Source organism: Hyperolius riggenbachi, chromosome 7 (genome assembly GCF_040937935.1).
Source record: "Hyperolius riggenbachi isolate aHypRig1 chromosome 7, aHypRig1.pri, whole genome shotgun sequence".
Taxonomy (NCBI): Eukaryota; Metazoa; Chordata; class Amphibia; order Anura; family Hyperoliidae; genus Hyperolius; species Hyperolius riggenbachi.
The window spans coordinates 6,226,121-6,243,681 of NC_090652.1; the positions used below are offsets into that span (position 1 = coordinate 6,226,121).

At 49.4% G+C, this 17,561-nt stretch overlaps 1 protein-coding gene across 5 annotated transcripts in view; it reads right to left on the reverse strand.

The window, feature by feature from the left end:
• Nucleotides 1-17,561, reverse strand: part of PRPSAP2 (phosphoribosyl pyrophosphate synthetase associated protein 2) — a 157,051-nt gene that overhangs the window by 53,923 nt on the left and 85,567 nt on the right. For 2 of the 5 annotated variants that reach the window (XM_068243519.1, XM_068243518.1), the window contains exons 3-4: nt 13,282-13,334; nt 9,338-9,404 (exon numbers count right to left, since the gene is read on the reverse strand). In XM_068243519.1, coding sequence (XP_068099620.1) covers nt 9,338-9,404; nt 13,282-13,334 — 120 coding nt within the window. Of the gene's footprint in view, nt 1-9,337; nt 9,405-13,281; nt 13,335-16,819; nt 16,839-17,346; nt 17,388-17,561 lie in introns of those variants that run through there. The other 3 variants (XM_068243521.1, XM_068243522.1, XM_068243520.1) reach the window with 3 other exon arrangements.

A 17,561-nucleotide genomic window follows, 5' to 3' on the forward strand; every position in this document is an offset into this window, starting at 1 on the left:
CCTATGACACTGATGTGTAAGCTCACAAATGATTCTGTGTGGTTGGGGACTGCGAGAGGAAATAAGGTTGGGGGGTGGAATTTCAGGTTGGGATAGGGTGGGGGGAGTGGTGTTGATGTTATCAATGTAATGTATGTTTGTATACGAAAAACATTTTCAATAAAAAAAAGCAACCTGAAGCAAGGGCAGAAAGAAATAATTTGCATATTCAGGAGTAATGCATTGTGGGTAATCACAGTTACTCACAGTTGAATTATTACAAATACCTTCTGTTTGAAGAAGGCAAAGAGTAAGGGATGGCAAAAACGGTTATGGTTGCCATACACGATACAATAAAAATGAATTTCTAGTTTATTCGATCTAAATGATTGAATCGAATGAAAGTTTTCTATCAAGAAATTCAAACGATTATCCCGTTTTTTTCGAAAAAAAATCTGATCGACATGCTAGAAAAATCTTTATATTCGATCTAACGGAATAATCAAATTAAATAATCTAATCGAAAAAATTGTACCATGTATGGGCACCTTTAAGGTGGCCACTAATGATACAATTTGCTGAACGATCGATTATGAATGATCGTAAATAATCGTTTGGGAGCACTAATGGACAAAAATCTCCTAAGCAATCCGAGCAGATGAATGAAATCGATCCAATCGGATTGGTTGGGAGAGGCCATGCTTTCACTACATCCAATCTTCCGTATGTATCCAGCGGTGGCAACTTTTTCACAAAAAGAAACCAGATTACTTTCAACATCCCAAACGCTGATATTCTGTCTCCTAGATAAAATCTGCCTTCAAATGATCAGATATATTATACTATTTTTGTGCTACGTAAATAATGGACATTTGTGATCAGCTCACCATTTTAAATTGAACCGTGGCAGCATGGTAGCGCAACCTTTTTCAGCCTGGGGGCCGCCACCCAGACCGAACTTATCTGGGGACCGGGCACGTGTCGGGAGGAGGGGGGGTGTTTAGGCAGCAAACTTCCCTATTTGCCCCAGTATAGGTAGTATAGTTACCCCAGTATAGGGAGTATAGTTACCCCAGTATAGGTAGTATAGTTACCCCAGTATAGGTAGTATAGTTACCCCAGTATAGGTAGTATAGTTACCCCAGTATAGGGAGTATAGTTACCCCAGTATAGGGAGTATAGTTACCCCAGTATAGGGAGTATAGTTACCCCAGTATAAGTAGTATAGTTACCCCAGTATAGCTAGTATAGTTGCCCCAGTATAGGGAGTAAAGTTACCCCAGTACAGCTAGTATAGTTACCCCAGTATAGGGAGTATAGTTACTGCAGTATAGGGAGTATAGTTGCCCCAGTATAGGGAGTATAGTTGCCCCAGTACAGCTAGTATAGTTGCCCCAGTATAGGGAGTATAGTTGCCCCAGTATAGGGAGTATAGTTGCCCCAGTATAGGGAGTATAGTTGCCCCAGTATAGGGAGTATAGTTGCCTATAGTTGCCCCAGTATAGCTAGTATAGTTGCCCTTTGTACCCGCGAGCGGTTCCCATGGTAACGACAATATACATTGCCGCTACAGGGAGCCGCTCTGCACAGCAGCCACGAAACGCGCCCGCGCTGCTGTGAGATGAGCTGCTGTAAAAGAAGTTGCCAGACCCACGGCCTGTGCAAAACGTCCTGCAGACCAGTATTGGGCTGGGGGTTGGGGACCCCTGGCGTAGTGGATACAACTCTCGCCTTGCAGCACCAGGTCCCCGAATCCTATGCCAGCCAGGGCACTATGTGCAGGGAGTTTTTATGTTCTCCCTATGTCTGTGTGGGTTTCCTCCGGGCACTCAGGTTTCCTCCCACATCCCAAAAACATACAGATAAGTTAATTTGCTTCCCACTAAATTGGCCCTAGACTGCAATACATACAGTACATGATACATACATAGACATCTGACTACGGTAGGGATCAGATTGTGAGCCCTTCTGATGGACAGTTAAAGGACATCAGAGGTGACATGTGACATGATGAGATAGACGTGTATGTACAGTACCTAGTATACAAATAACTATGCTGTGTTCCTTTTTTTCTTTCTCTGCCTAAAAGAGTTAAGAATTAGGTATGCAAGTGACAGTTTCTGTCTAGGTTGGGACTGGGTCAGACTATAGCATAACCCTCACTGATAAGGAATTACAGCCATAAATCACTTTCCCGGCAGTAAAAAGCTTCTGAGCGCAGGAAAGAGATAAAAGGGTCAATAGTTCATTGATTTTAGCTCTGGTATACTTCAATGAATGTGTCATTGAGAAGAGGCCATAAAACAGTAAAAACTTAAAAAGTAGAATCAAATATAAAACAACACCGTGGAATACCTAAAAAAGTAATTTTTTGAAGGAGGACGACAGATACAATTTATTATATCATTCGTTTATTTTCACTTTGGATGTCCTTTAAGTGACAAGACAATATACTCTGTACAGTGCTGCGGAAGATATATAAATATATCTAAATACTAAATAATAATAATATTTTTAATACAAGACAACCTTGCAAGGAGGAAAACCAACAAATACAAGACGCCTTGCGCCAAACTTTCGTCCTGCTGGGAATCGGCTGGTGTTTACACGTCGCAGGGGAAGCCCACGCAATCGTCCTTGGCTGGAATCAGGCCCGGAACGCGAGAGCCAGGAAGGTAATAAAACATCTGTAATATAACGCATTCTAGAGTGTTTATCTGCTGCTTGAAGACATGTGCAGCCAGTAAACAGAGCGCTTATCGTCCTGCGAGGGAGACCAGTCCTCCAAACTGGTACACGCTGTATCTGTGCGAGGGGAGCGCCCCTTATGTCACACCGCAGTCTGTGAGGAGCGTTACTGTCGTCATAGCAACATTAAAAAGGACCACCATCACGGGAAATTGTACCATTTAAAACACATTTATAAGAAGCACATCTCTCCCAGAGTAAAATGAGCTGTAAACTACTTTTCTCCTATGTTGCTGTCACAGTACGGAGCAAAAGTCTGACAGACCTGACAGGTTTTGGACTAGTCCATCGCTTCATGGGGGATTCTTAACATTTCCTCTATTCTTCCAAAAGACACCAGCCCTCTAAGCAAAGGATCTATAGAAGGATGTCAGCTGGCCTGTCTCCCTTGTGTGCACACTATTTTGGCAGGAGACTGACCAACTGTCATTCAGTAAGTGCTTGTGATAATAAATAACTAAGAATCCCCCATGAGGTGATGGACTAGTCCAAAACCTGTCAGATTTCTACTGCAAGATAGTAATTTATAGTACATTTTACTCTGGAACAAATGTATATTTTACACATATCATACACATGCATTTTAAAATATTACAATTATTTCACGACAGTGGTCCTTTGAAGCAGAATGAACCTCCACAATGTCCCCTTTCTGATAACCAGCTAGGTGGAAATGGATCGTCAGTGGATCCTCTGCCTTCCGCTCAAACTGGCTAATACAGGTCACATACATGTCACATGTCAGCCGGCTAATACATGTCACATGTCAGCTGACCTGGCTGGTGGCAGTGGTTAGAGATAACAGAACAAATCCAATTAGAGTAATTCAATTGGTTAGAAAAATGGAACCGAGTATGGCTGCCTTGGGAACCTGTAATCTGGAAGGAAGAAAGGGAGGAAGAAAGAAAGAAAAAAAGAGAGAGAAACTTTTATCCTTTAACCGCTTTAGCGGTAATCCTGAGTCAGGCTCGGTTTGGAAATCCGCAGCTCAGAGCGGTAACCCCGAGCTGGATCCATGGGAGGTGTGTAATGTGTAGGGCTGCCACAGATCTATAGCGGTACTATTTTTAGGGTCTAAAAGTGTGTGAAAAACTGCACCGCTTTTACACAATATCTGGAGACAATCATACCGCCAGGGAGGTACCTAGCCACACATGGGGCAATATTTACAGCGTTTTTTCAGAGCGCTTTCCAGCACTTTTTGACACCAGGCGTATGTGTGACGTCACTGGCGCTACGTGGTCAGGCGCTCGCCGTAACACTGAAAGAGGCCAGTGGACAGGTGAGACAGAGCGCACAGGCATCTGGTAGGACAATGACATTGGAGGCGGCCAGGCAGGCGGCGGAGTCATGACGGTGGCCACTAACGATACAATCTTTTCGTCCAATCTTACCATTTCTATGTAATATAAACGAACTGCCTAAATTATCCATTCAACATATTCACTCAATTTACCCTTCTACTACATAGATTTGGTGACATTGGATGAAAAAGATTGGATCATTAGTGACCACCAGTAGGATGATTTCTGATCGATTCATGCTATATGGCAGGCAGCAGACCCCTCTCTGATCAGATATGATCTGTCTCATGGTCGATCTGCCCATACATTGAGTAATGTATGGCCACCGATACATCTGTTTGGAAAGGTGCACAGCTTATACAAGGAGTTTTTGAACTTGAAATGCTCAGCCACAAAATGGTAATATTTTAAATTGACAGAACCCGATCCCCACAGACGGACTCTTTCCAGCTGATGATCAGGTAGGCATCATCCAACCATAGCAACCAGTTAAAGAGGAACTCCAGTGAAAATGTAATAAAGAAATTGCTTCATTTTTACAATAATTATGTATAAATGATTTAGTCGGTGTTTGCCCATTGTAAAATCTTTCCTCTCCCTGATTTACATTCTGACATTTATTACATGGTGACATACTTCTGGCAGGTGAGATCAGTGGGAGGAGATGCTGCTTGTTTTGGCAGTTGGAAAAAGCTGTTATTTCCCACAATGCAATGAGGTTCACAGACAGGAAACTAACATCACACTGTGGGAGGGGTTTCACCACATTATCAGCCATACAGCGCCCCCTGTTGGTCTGTTTGTGAAAAGTAATAGATTTCTCATGGGAAAGGGGGTATCAGCTAATTCTTGGTCACGGTTTCTCTTTAATGATGAATGGAGCAACTTTATTCCCCGCCGCATCAGCACATGGCCAGCTGCAGTGTGTGGGCTTCAGCAGACGTTGCACCGCGGTGTGAGGGAGATCGGCTGTAAGCGCTCATCAGACTGCTGTCTCCAGGCTAGAGCTGCTGGTCTGTGGATTTACTGAGGATGAGCAACCAACCCAAAGGTGAGAAATCAGTAAAGAAGCAATGTTAGGGCCCAGTCACACTTAAACAGCGCAAAACGGTAGCACTTAGCTCTATCATTTTGCTGCAATTAGCGTGGTAAAATCCTTGTACACTCTCACGATTGCGATCAGCACCTTTATAAGCACTGTATCGTGATTGCTCAAGAATCGCGAGAAAATGCTGCAGGTAACATGCTTTTTGATTGCCATTAATAGCAAAACGCCAGCGATCGGCAGCAATCGCGGCAGTGAGATCACTGCTATAGGGTTACAATTGTGCTAGCGCTTTCGTGATAAGTGGGAATTTGACCGCTAATCGCCGTAGTGTGAATGGGCCCTGAAGCTTACACATTACTACACAGCTCTCTGTGCAAATACTCAGTCAATTTAAAGAGAAACTCCGACCAAGAATTGAACTTTATCCCAATCAGTAGCCGATACCCCCTTTTACATGAGAAATCTATTCCTTTTCACAAACAGTCCATCAGGGGGCGCTGTATGACTGATATTGTGGTGAAACCCCTCCCACAAGAAACTAGAAAAGTACGTACTCTTGGCAGCTTCCTGTCTGTGAACCTTGTTGCACTGTGGGAAATAGCTGCTTACAGCTGTTTCCAAGTGCCAAAAAAGCATGCAGCAGCTACATCACCTGCCAGCAGTAAAAATGTCACCATGTGATAAATGTCAGAATGTAAATCAGGGAGAGGAAAGATTTTACAATGGGCAAACACTGACTTAATCATTTATACATAATTATTGTAAAAATGAAGCAATTTTTTTATTACATTATTTTCACTGGAGTTCCTCTTTAAAGTGGAGCTGAACTCTTGCACAGGACAGAAGGAAAACAGAGAAATGTACTCTGTATGTATTTAGAGAGTTTAGCTTGTCTAATCCCCCCTCATGTGTGACTAATTACAAGTATCATTTGATCTCTCAGCTGTGTCAACTCAGGACTCTCCTGTCACTGCAGAGCAGCTAATTTGTAATCACAGGATGTTAACAATATGTCTGCTTCCATGAAAGGAGGAAGTAGACGCACTGCAGATGTATTGCAGGATTTGTATCGGCTGTAACAAAGAAATGTTTTTCTGTAAAGTTTATTATGCTGTGGTTTATCTTTTAGAGCAGAGAGGAAGTTCTGAGTTCAGTTCCGCTTTAATTAATGCTGACATAAGCCACACACTGGAGAGACCCGCAGGTGAAGACGACGTGCTGCAGCCTAAGAGCCTCCACCTTGTATTAAATATAGATTGTGGAACACAAGCATCATTGTTCTCCCCTGGAACTGTAAAAGACTCCCGCGTTTCCCGGGGAATGAGAATGGTGTGGGTTTCCTTTACTGAACTACATAACTGCTTACAGCACACGCAACCCAGAAACTCAAACACAACGTGCTGCTTAAAGGGACTCTGAGCAGTGCTTTAAAATCAAAACTTTCACTTACCTGGGGCTTCCTCCAGCCCACCGTAGGCTACGAGGTCCCCCGGCGTTCTCCTGGCTCTTCGGCGGGTCCCACTGGTGGCTCCATTACCGGCGACACCCGGGATCTGGATGCTTGGTGGCTGCTACGTGTCATCACGGTGGCCGGCGTGACAGTACTGCGCATGCGCGTTTTTCTGACTCTGAACCACGCATGCGCAGTACTGTCACGCCAGCCGCTGTGTTGACATGTAGCGGCCAGCGTGATGACGCCAATCATCCAGAACCAGGAAGTGTCGGCCCGAAACCTGGCCAGGGTGTCGCCAGTAACAGAGCCCCCAGAAGAGCAAGGACAACGCTGAGGAACCTCGCTGCCTACGGTGGGCTGGAGGAAGCCCCAGGTAAGTGACATATTTGATTTAAAGTACTGCTCAGAGTCCTTTTAAAGGAATCCTGATCCTGTGCGGCCCCCTAACAAGGTAAGTATCTTATTCTTACATCAGGATTACTTTAAAGAACACCTTACGTGAGAGGTATATGGAGGCTGCCATATTTATTTCCTTTTACACAATACCGGTTTCCTGGCTATCCTGCTGATCCTGTGCCTCTAATACTTTTAACTACAGCCCCTGAACAAGCATGCAGCAGATCAGGTGCTGACTGAAGTGTGACTGGATTAGCTGCATGCTTGTTTCAGGTATGTGTTTCAGACACTACTGCAGCCAAAGAGATCAGCAGGGCTTCCAGGCAAATGGTTTTGTCTAACAGGAAATAAATATGGCAGCCTCCATACCCCTCTCACTTCAGGTGCCCTTTAAAGGGATCCTGATGTCAAAAAAAAAAAAAAAAAAAAAAAAAAAAAGGTATTTACCTTGTTGGGGGCGCACATGCACAGTATGGCCACACTTGTCATTGGCTGCGCTCGCACTATGATGTCATCGAGGGACTCAGTGTTGGAACGGTGCGGTGTGTGAGGATAGAAGTGTCTGGACTGTCCGGGCTTCACATTACAGAGGTAAGTAGCTTTTTTATGGTTTCAGTATTGCTTTAATCTCCTTAGCGGTGCGATTCTTTCCAGAATAAGTTAAAAATGGTACAATTCCCTCTCTAAAAATAATCATACCGCTAAATATAGGCAGCCAGAGAGCTCCTCCCCTCCAGTATAAGCAGCCAGAGAGCTCCTCCCCTCCAGTATAGGCAGCCTGAGAGCCCCTCCCCTCCAGTATAGGCAGCAAGAGAGACCCTCCCCTCCAGTATAGGCAGCCAGAGAGACCCTCCCCTCCAGTATAGGCAGCCAGAGAGACCCTCCACTCCAGTATAGGCAGCCAGAGAGCCCCTCCTCTCCAGTATAGGCAGCCAGAGAGCCCCTCCCCTCCAGTATAGGCAGCCAGAGAGCCCCTCCAGTATAGGCAGCCAGAGAGCTCCTCCCTTCCAGTATAGGCAGCCAGAGAGCCCCTCCCCTCCAGTATAGGCAGCCAGAGAGCCCCTCCCCTCCAGTATAGGCAGCCAGAGAGACCCTCCCCTCCAGTTGGCAGCCAGAGAGTCCCTCCCCTCCAGTATAGGCAGCCAAAGAGCCCCTCCCCTCCAGTATAGGCAGCCAGAGAGCCTCTCCCCTCCAGTATAGGCAGCCAGAGAGACCCTCCCCTGCAGTATAAGCAGCCAGAGAGACCCTCCCCTGCAGTATAGGCAGCCAGAGAGCCCCTCCCCTCCAGTACAGGCAGCCAGAGAGACCCTCCCCTCCAGTATAGGCAGCCAGAGAGCTCCTCCCCTCCAGTATAGGCAGCCAGAGAGCACCTCCCCTCCAGTACAGGCAGCCAGAGAGCCCCTCCAGTATAGGCAGCCAGAGAGCCCCACCCCTCCAGTATAGGCAGCCAGAGAGCCCCTCCCCTCCAGTACAGGCAGCCGGAGAGCCCCTCCCCTCCAGTATAGGTAGTCAGAGAGCCCCTCCCCTCCAGTATAGGCAGCCAGAGAGCCCCTCCAGTATAGGCAGCCAGAGAGCCCCTCCCCTCCAGTATAGGCAGCCAGAGAGCCCCTCCCCTCCAGTACAGGCAGCCGGAGAGCCCCTCCCCTCCAGTACAGGTAGTCAGAGAGCCCCTCCCCTCCAGTATAGGCAGCCAGAGAGCCCCTCCCCCCTAGTATAGGCAGCCAGAGAGCCCCTCCCCTCCAGTATAGGCAGCCAGAGAGCCCCTCCAGTATAGGCAGCCAGAGAGCCCCTCCCCTCCAGTATAGGCAGCCAGAGAGCCCCTCCCCTCCAGTATAGGCAGCCAGAGAGCCCCTCCCCTCCAGTATAGGTAGCCAGAGAGCCCCTCCAGTATAGGCAGCCAGAGAGCCCCTCCCCTCCAGTATAGGCAGCCAGAGAGCCCCTCCCCTCCAGTATAGGCAGCCAGAGAGCCCCTCCAGTATAGGCAGCCAGAGAGCCCCTCCCCTCCAGTATACGCAGCCAGAGAGCCCCTCCCCTCCAGTATACGCAGCCAGATAGCCCCTCCAGTATAGGCAGCCAGAGAGCCCCTCCCCTCCAGTATAGGCAGCCAGAGAGCCCCTCCCCTCCAGTATACGCAGCCAGAGAGCCCCTCCCCTCCAGTATACGCAGCCAGATAGCCCCTCCAGTATAGGCAGCCAGAGAGCCCCTCCCCTCCAGTATAGGCAGCCAGAGAGCCCCTCCCCTCCAGTATACGCAGCCAGAGAGCCCCTCCCCTCCAGTATACGCAGCCAGATAGCCCCTCCAGTATAGGCAGCTACAGTGTACCCACCCTAATTTAGAAAGCAAGAGTGATCCCTGTATTGGTAGCCAGAGTGTGCAAAATAAGAACTCCTCAGCGTAATGATTACTTACTTGGAAACGGTCTGTATGATGAACACATCCTTCCCCCGCACAGACTCCTGAATCTGCACTCGGGTTTCTGGTGGGTTAAGAGAAAGAGACAAACGTTAGGAGGAGGATCACACACCTCACGCTATCTGCCTTAAACTCCTGCAGTCACACAGGCCTCCGAAGTACGGTAATAAAGGTCTCTGCTAAACTTTCACATGTAAAAAGGAGGTCACATTGAAGTTTTTTAAAAGAATGAGCCACATTGCTGGCACACATTTTTAATGTGCTATTGAGATGTCCTGCGTGCTAAAAATGGTGCTTGGTTCACTTTAAGTGCCGAATATAAAGCCAAAACACACAATTTTCTCATTTAATTGGGCAGATTCGATCACTGTGGATCTGCTGGGATTCAACGCCACAAAAACGCTTAATTAACCAATTTGGGCCTAAAAATGGTCAGAAAGCATTGATCGGACAGGAGGGAAGATATTGGTCGATCAGGGGCAGGACAGGAGCGGCGGCCAATCAACGGCCTGTAACACTGCATAGAATCGAACCGTAGATTACTGCAGTTCGATCGATTTTCAATAGATTCCATGCTGGTAGTGGGAGGGTGTGCGGTGCGTGGAGTGAGCGGGTAGTCGGGAGGGTGGAGAGCGGGTAGTCGGGAGGGGGAGAGCGGGAAGTCGGGAGGGGGGAGAGGGGGGAGAGCGGGTAGTCGGAGGGGGGAGAGCGGGTAGTCGGGAGGGGGAGAGCGGGAAGTCGGGAGGGGGGAGAGGGGGGAGAGCGGGTAGTCGGAGGGGGGAGAGCGGGTAGTCGGAGGGTGGCGAGCGGGTAGTCGGAGGGTGGTGAGCGGGTAGTCGGGAGGGGGAGAGCGGGAAGTCGGGAGGGGGGAGAGGGGGGAGAGCGGGTAGTCGGAGGGGGGAGAGCGGGTAGTCGGAGGGGGGAGAGCGGGTAGTCGGAGGGTGGCGAGCGGGTAGTCGGAGGGTGGCGAGCGGGTAGTCGGAGGGTGGTGAGCTGGTAGTCGGAGGGTGTGTGGTGCATGTAAGGAGGGCGATGGCTCTCGTTCTTGGCACACACACAGCTGGGAGGAATGAGAAACATCTGGTGACAGCGCAGGAGAGATAGCGAGCTGCCAGAGACGGGTTTATTTCTCTGCTGTGGAGTCACAAGGCCGGCAGAGAGACACATACGGACGCCGGCTATGCCAGAGCTGCAGGGTCCATCTGTGCGGCTCCCAATCAAGGTCACCGGAGCAGCCAGACTTAATCATCCCGCTGCCAATCACGATGCACGACCGCGGGATAACGAATGCCGGAGGGGCGGGGCTGATGTGGAGGTTTTTTAATTTACTAACGAAGCAAGCCATCACTTCGTTATGCAGATTAAATAAATCCGTCCAGCAGCTGTTCTGCAGGTCGCGGCAGGACATGATGGCACGTTATCCATTAAATATTGATTGGGTGACGTCATTTTACGTGTGCGCGATTCGCAGGATAGGCTAATGGGGTTAATGTACCGAGCTGACACCACCGACATTAATTCTGCATAAAGGGCTTCCAGCTCCTGTGTCATAAAGGTTCTGTCATCCGCTTAACACACAAGTGAGAAGGATATGTAGGCTGATAAATTATTAAACAATGCAGATTGCCTGGCTGTCCTGTAGATCCTCTGCATCTAATACATTTAGCCACAGCCCCTGAACAAGCATGCAGCAGATCAGGTGACTGAAGTGTGACTGGATTAGCTGCATGCTTGTTTCAGGTGTGTGATTCAGACACAATTGCAGCCAAATAAATCAGCAGGGCAGCCAGGCAACTGGTATTGTTTAACAGGAAGTAAATATGGCAGTGTCCATATCCCTCTCAATTCAGGTGTCCTTTAAAAGGAAACATGATGTTAAAGGGATATGGAGGCTGCCATATTTTTTTTCCTTTTAAGTAATGCAGATTGCCTGGCTCACCTGCTGATCCTCTGCCTATAATACTTTTAGCCATAGCCCCTGAACAAGCATGCAGATCAGGTGACTGGATTAGCAGCATGCTGGTTTCAATGCGTTGCGATTGCAATTTTTCCTTTTTACACTGAATCTGAGAACAAACAGCTTTCCAGCAGCCTCTGATTACACCTTTGTCGTGTTTCAGTTGAAGTGCGTACACAGCTTTGATGGATGTCGCCCCTCAGGGACCTGATCCCCTTGGGAGACACCGCTGGTCCAGGCTGCACAGATGTGAGTCAGGTGTACAGCGGACAATGTGTTCTGTTGCTATGGAGAGGGGGTCGCCACAGCACTGTGTGATGTCACACTGCAGACAAGGAGGGGGGCGGCATGCACACAAGAATTGGCCATCACTGGGGTGACTTGATCCGAGTGTGGTGGTCGGGGGTCTCTGTACACACCTGATTAGCAGCTGCGGGGGTCGTTATCGACAGCCCGCACACGGCTTTAGATACTGCAGACATCTCCTAAGCTAAGTTCTCCCGACAGTAAAGGACACCTGGACCGAGAGGGATATGAAAGGCTGCCATATGTATTTCCAGTTAAACAATACCAGTTGCCTGGCTGTCCTGCTGATCTCTTTGGCTGCAGTAGTTGCTGAATCACACACCTGAAACAAGAATGCAGCTAATCCAGTCTGACTTCAGTCAGAGCACCTGATCTGCTGCATGCTTGTTCAGGGGCTATGGCTAAATGTATTAGAGGCAAAGGGTCAGCAGGACAGCCAGGCAATGTGCATTGTTTAAAAGGAAATAAATATGGCAGCCCATCTCTCTCACCTCAGGTGTGCTTTGAATTACAATAGCTCTGGATAGCGCATGTATAAAAAGCTCCCTCACAAGACATACCTTTAGGCCTGGGGCCCACTAGCAGCGCATTTCTGGGTGCTTTGTGATGTGAACGGCTCTTGCTAATGTAATGCAATGGGTGTGATCCCACTAGAGCAGTGATGGCTAACCTTGGCACTCCAGCTGTGACAAAACTACAAATCCCATCATGCCTCTGCCTCCCCGAGTTATGCTTCGAGCTGTCAGAGTATTGCAATGCCTCATGGGACTTGTAGTTCCACCACAGCTGGAGTGTCAGGGTTAGCCATCACTGCACTAGAGGGATGTGATTTTATAATAATCCCCCATAGCATTAGCAAGAGCTTTACATATCACTAGCGATTAGAAATGTGCTGCTAGTGGGTGCCAGGCCTAATAGCAGGAGAACAAGTACACAATGAAAAAAATACAACCCGTGTTGGTGTCTTAACATTTCATAAAACATGAATTATAACAAGCAAAGCACATTCAGTTGAACTTTAAAAGGAAGATATGGAGGCTTTCATGTTTATTTCCTGTTAAACAAAACCAGTTGCCTGGCTGTCCTGCTGATCTCTGGCCGCAGTAGTGTCTGAATCACACACCAGGAAAATGCATACAGCTAATCTAGTCACACTTCAGTCAGAGCACCTGATCTGCTGCATGCTTGTTCAGGGGCTATTCTAAAATAATATTAGAGGCAGAGGATCAGCAGGACAGCCAGGCAACTGGTATTGGTTAAAGGGTAATAAATAGGTCAGCCTCTATACCCTTCTCCCTTCAGCTGTCCTGTGAATATCTCTATCAGCAAGGTGCACGTGGCTCAGTTTCCTACAATCTCCTCTGGTGCTGGTGAAAGCCCTGGCGTGTGATATCACATGCATGTGTCTGTTCTCCTTGAATCAGAGGAGGCTACAGAAACTCCATGGATGCCCCTCATCAGGAGGAGGGGGTGCTGCCGGCAATAGAGCGGGTAAGTGGCGAGTACAGGCATTGCACGCCAGGACTTTCACCAATCGGCATGAACCTCAGACCCTCATGCCATCACAAAGCGATAATGAGTGGTCTTCTCCAGTCATTGTCAGGCCTGCAGAATCCCCGACAGTCTCCACACATCTCTGACCGCAGGACACCGCGCAGCTGTCACAGGAGAGGCTCACCTCTGTTTGGCTCCTGGTACACGAGGACCTTCCCCAGCTCAATCCCCAACCGCCTGCAACAAGAAGAAAATCTCATTACAGCTCAGCTACGGGCAGCCTACCTCACAGCTAACCTTACCGCTAATCGTTCCCTGAGGACGGAGAGTAACGGCCAATGGCTGCAAATGCTTCCACATACTACCCATGTAGACAGGGCCGGGCAGAGGGAGAGGCTGGAGAGGCTCCAGCCTCAGGGCGCAGTGTAGGAGGGGGCGCACAATTCATTCAGCTGTCATTCCCAATTGTGTTTGAAGCAGAAAGAAATAAGAAAAGGGGATAGATGGCAGTGACTGCAAGCCAGATAACTAGAGATTAAGGTGTTGGGTGCCCTGGGGCACCTCTTAAGGTGGCCATACACTGGTCGATTTGCCATCAGATTCGACCAACAGATAGATCCCTCTCTGATCGAATCTGATCAGAGAGGGATCGTATGGCTACCTTTACAGCAAACAGATTGTGAACCAATTTCAGCCTGAAACCGTTCACAATCTGTGGTGGTGGTGCTGCTGCCCCCGCCCGCCCGCATACATTACCTGCTCTGCCGGCGCGACTCCAGTCCCCCGGTCACCGCTGCTCTGTCTGCGCTCTGGTCTCCAGGTCCGGCATGCCTCACTTCTTCTAGCCCGGCAGGAAGTTTAAACAGTAGAGGGCGCTCTACTGCCGGGCTAGAAGAAGTGAGGCATGCCGGACCTGGAGACCAGAGCGGAGACGGAGCAGCGGTGACCGGGGGGCAGTCGCGCCGGCGGAGCAGGTAATGTATGCGGGCTCTATTGCGTTGGTCGTCGGGCACTCGAACGCCGCTAGCGATGCGCTCTTTACCTGCGGGAGATCGACGGTTATTTTCCGCACGGCGCGATCGACGGGATCGGACGAAATGGATCGAAATTCGGCGTGTAGCGTGAACGATTGGCAGCAGATTCGATCCCAGTGATCGAATCTGCTGTCGAAACGGGCGCAAATCGGGCCAGTGTATGGTCAGCTTAAGTCTAATAGCAATCAGCGTGTGAAGGCTGGGGTGGGAGGGATGGAGGGGCGCACTTTGCTGTCTCAGCCTTGGGTGCTGAAGGACCTTGTCCTGGCTCTGCATGTAGAAGATCAAGTCACATGATCCCTGTGAGGAGCCACTGTAACACTGAGGTCACATGATCCCTGAGGTCAGGTCACATGATCCCTGTGAAGAGCCACTGTGTAAGTGAATGAGGTCACATGATCCCTGAAGTCAGATCACATGATCCCTGAAGTCAGATCACATGATCCCTGAAGTCAGATCACATGATCCCTGTGAGGAGCCACTGTGTAAGTGACTGAGGTCACATGATCCCTGAGGTCAGGTCACATGATCCCTGAGGTCAGGTCACATGATCCCGGTTTCCTCTTGCAGCACAGCCAAATTACGATTGTTCCGGGAGTGTGAAATCGTGGGACTTCCATTATTTGGGAATCACGAGCATTTTGTGCTTCTAAATTTGTCTTCGTTGAGGGAAGCCACTTTATTTTTTCTTATTTTATCTGTATATCGTAGTTTTATCATATCCTTAGGCTCCTCTTTTCCCCCCTTTGTGCTTTTCAGCCTCCTTTGGAGGGGTGCAGCTTTGGCCCCCAGTGGCCCGGCCACATCCAGGACCATTTGGTTGTTTTTGCAGCAAGAGCACGACTGCACCCAGTCTGTCTGGGTACCCGAGTGGAGTCTGGTTCCTGCATCTCCACCTGCTTGTAGTGGTTGGTTTGCAGGGCCGCCTTCAGGGCAGCATAGGTGGGACTGCTGTGTGGGGCCCGGGTGAGTCTGGGGCCCAGCAAACAATGCCACACACATGGGCCCCAGCTGCAAGTCTGGCACAGAATGCACTGTCAGCGGGTGGGGCTGTGTTCACCTCGACCAGGCAATTTTGCATTGTGATTTTGTCATGCTTGTGCTATGCCATTCCAATTTCGGTGAATGAGAAACATTGCAATAGCGGAGAAAATGCTGCATACAGCGCATTTATAATTTGCAAATAGCAAGGGCTACTCAAGCACCGCAGTGAGAGTGATACCATAGGATTACATGTGTCACAGCGCTTTGCTCATCGCTGACGACCACCTTAAAAATAGGGGGTTCACCTTAAATATGGGGGGAGGGGAATGAGGGGGGGACCAATAGGTTTTCCCAGGATGGGGCCCAGAAATGTCTGATGCGAGTACCACCTTCTCTTTTCCTACCAATTACCTTGTATTGTGACATACTGCAGCATCAGGGCCCCCGTTGTCGCTGTGTTTTCTGTATAGGGTGTTTGCTCACCCTCCACATTTGCACTCCCTGTATCTGGACTCTGAGCAGCGCCGCAGGATACGCCAGCACCGTGTGAACAGCAGGAGTAGATAATAATAGCAAGGCATTATCAGCGCTCTGCCTGCATGTTCACACGTGTGCTGATCTCCAGGTGTGGAGACAAGGTCAGCATGCAGATAACGCACACGTTCCCTGGGGAAGGAAAACTCACACGCACTCGCCAACCTTCCAGGCCAGCTGGATGCAGGAGGGGTAAGCATTGGGAGAGGGGGTATTTATACATTGGAATACACCGAGAAAGAGAGGGGGGGGGAGGGGGGAGGTATCAGCGCTGTGTAATATGTTGGCGCTTTATAAATACAACTAAATAACATTTCTATAGCGCTTTTCTCCCATAGGACTCAAAGCGCTTAGGCTCTCTCATACGCGCCAATCTTCCTGGCCAGCTCTACGCAGGAGGCGTTGGAATTGGCGGGGGAGGGGTTGGAATTGGGGGAGGGACTATTTATATGTACTCGTCAATCCTCCTGGCCAGCTCTATGCAGGAGGTGTTGGAATTGGTGGGGGAGGGGTTAGCATTGGGGCGGAGTTATTTATAGGTACTTGTCAATCTTCCTGGCCAGGGGGAGGGGTTAGAATTGGGGAGGTGCTATTTATACATACTTGCCAATCTTCCTGGCCAGCTCTACGCAGGAGGCGTTGGAATTGGTGGGGGGAGGGCTAGAATTGGGGGAGGGGATATTTATACATACTAGCCAATCTTCCTGGCCAACTCTATGCAGGAGGCGTTGGAATTGGCAGGGGAGGGGCTAGAATTGGGGGCAGGGTTATTTATACGTACACTCCAATCTTCCTGGCCAGCTCTACGCAGAAGGCGTTGGAATTGGCGGGGGAGGGGTTAGAATTGGGGGAGGGACTATATGTACTCGTCAATCCTCCTGGCCAGCTCTATGCAGGTGTTGGAATTGGTGGGGGAGGGGCTATTTATACATACTCACCAATCTTCCTGGCCAGCTCTACGCAGGAGGTGTTGGACTTGGCAGGGAGGGGTTAGCATTGGGGCGGGGTTTTTTATAGGTACTTGCCAATCTTCCTGGCCAGGGGAGGGGTTAGAAATTGGGGAGGTGCTATTTATACATACTTGCCAATCTTCCTGGCCAGCTCTACGCAGGAGGCGTTGGAATTGGCAGGGGAGGGGATAGAATTGGGGGAGGGGTTATTTATACGTACTCGCCAATCTTCCTGGCCAGCTCTATGCAGGAGGCGTTGGAATAGGCAGGGGAAGGGCTAGAATTGGGGGCGGGGTTATTTATACATACTCGCCAATCTTCCTGGCCAGCTCTATGCAGGATGCGTTGGAATTGGCAGGGGAGGGGCTAGAATTGGGGCGGGGTTATTTATACATACTCCCCAATCTTCCTGGCCAGCTCTACGCAGGAGGTGTTGGAATTGGCAGGGGAGGGGCTAGAATTGGGGGCGGGGTTATTTATACATACTTGCCAATCTTCCTGGCCAGCTCTATGCAGGATGCGTTGGAATTGGCAGGGGAGGGGCTAGAATTGGGGCGGGGTTATTTATACATACTCCCCAATCTTCCTGGCCAGCTCTACGCAGGAGGCGTTGGAATTGGCAGGGGAGGGGCTAGAATTGGGGGCGGGGTTATTTATACATACTCGCCAATCTTCCTGGCCAGCTCTATGCAGGAGGTGTTGGAATTGGCAGGGAGGGGATAGAATTAGGGGCGGGGTTATACGTACTCGCCAATCTTCCTGGCCAGCTCTACGCAGGAGGCGTTGGAATTGGCAGGGGAGGGGTTATTTATACATACTCACCAATCTTCCTGGCCAGCTCTATGCAGGAGGCGTTGGAATTGGCAGGGGAGGGGATAGAATTGGGGGGAGGGGTTATTTATACATACTCACCAATCTTCCTGGCCAGCTCTATGCAGGAGGTGTTGGAATTGGCAGGGAGG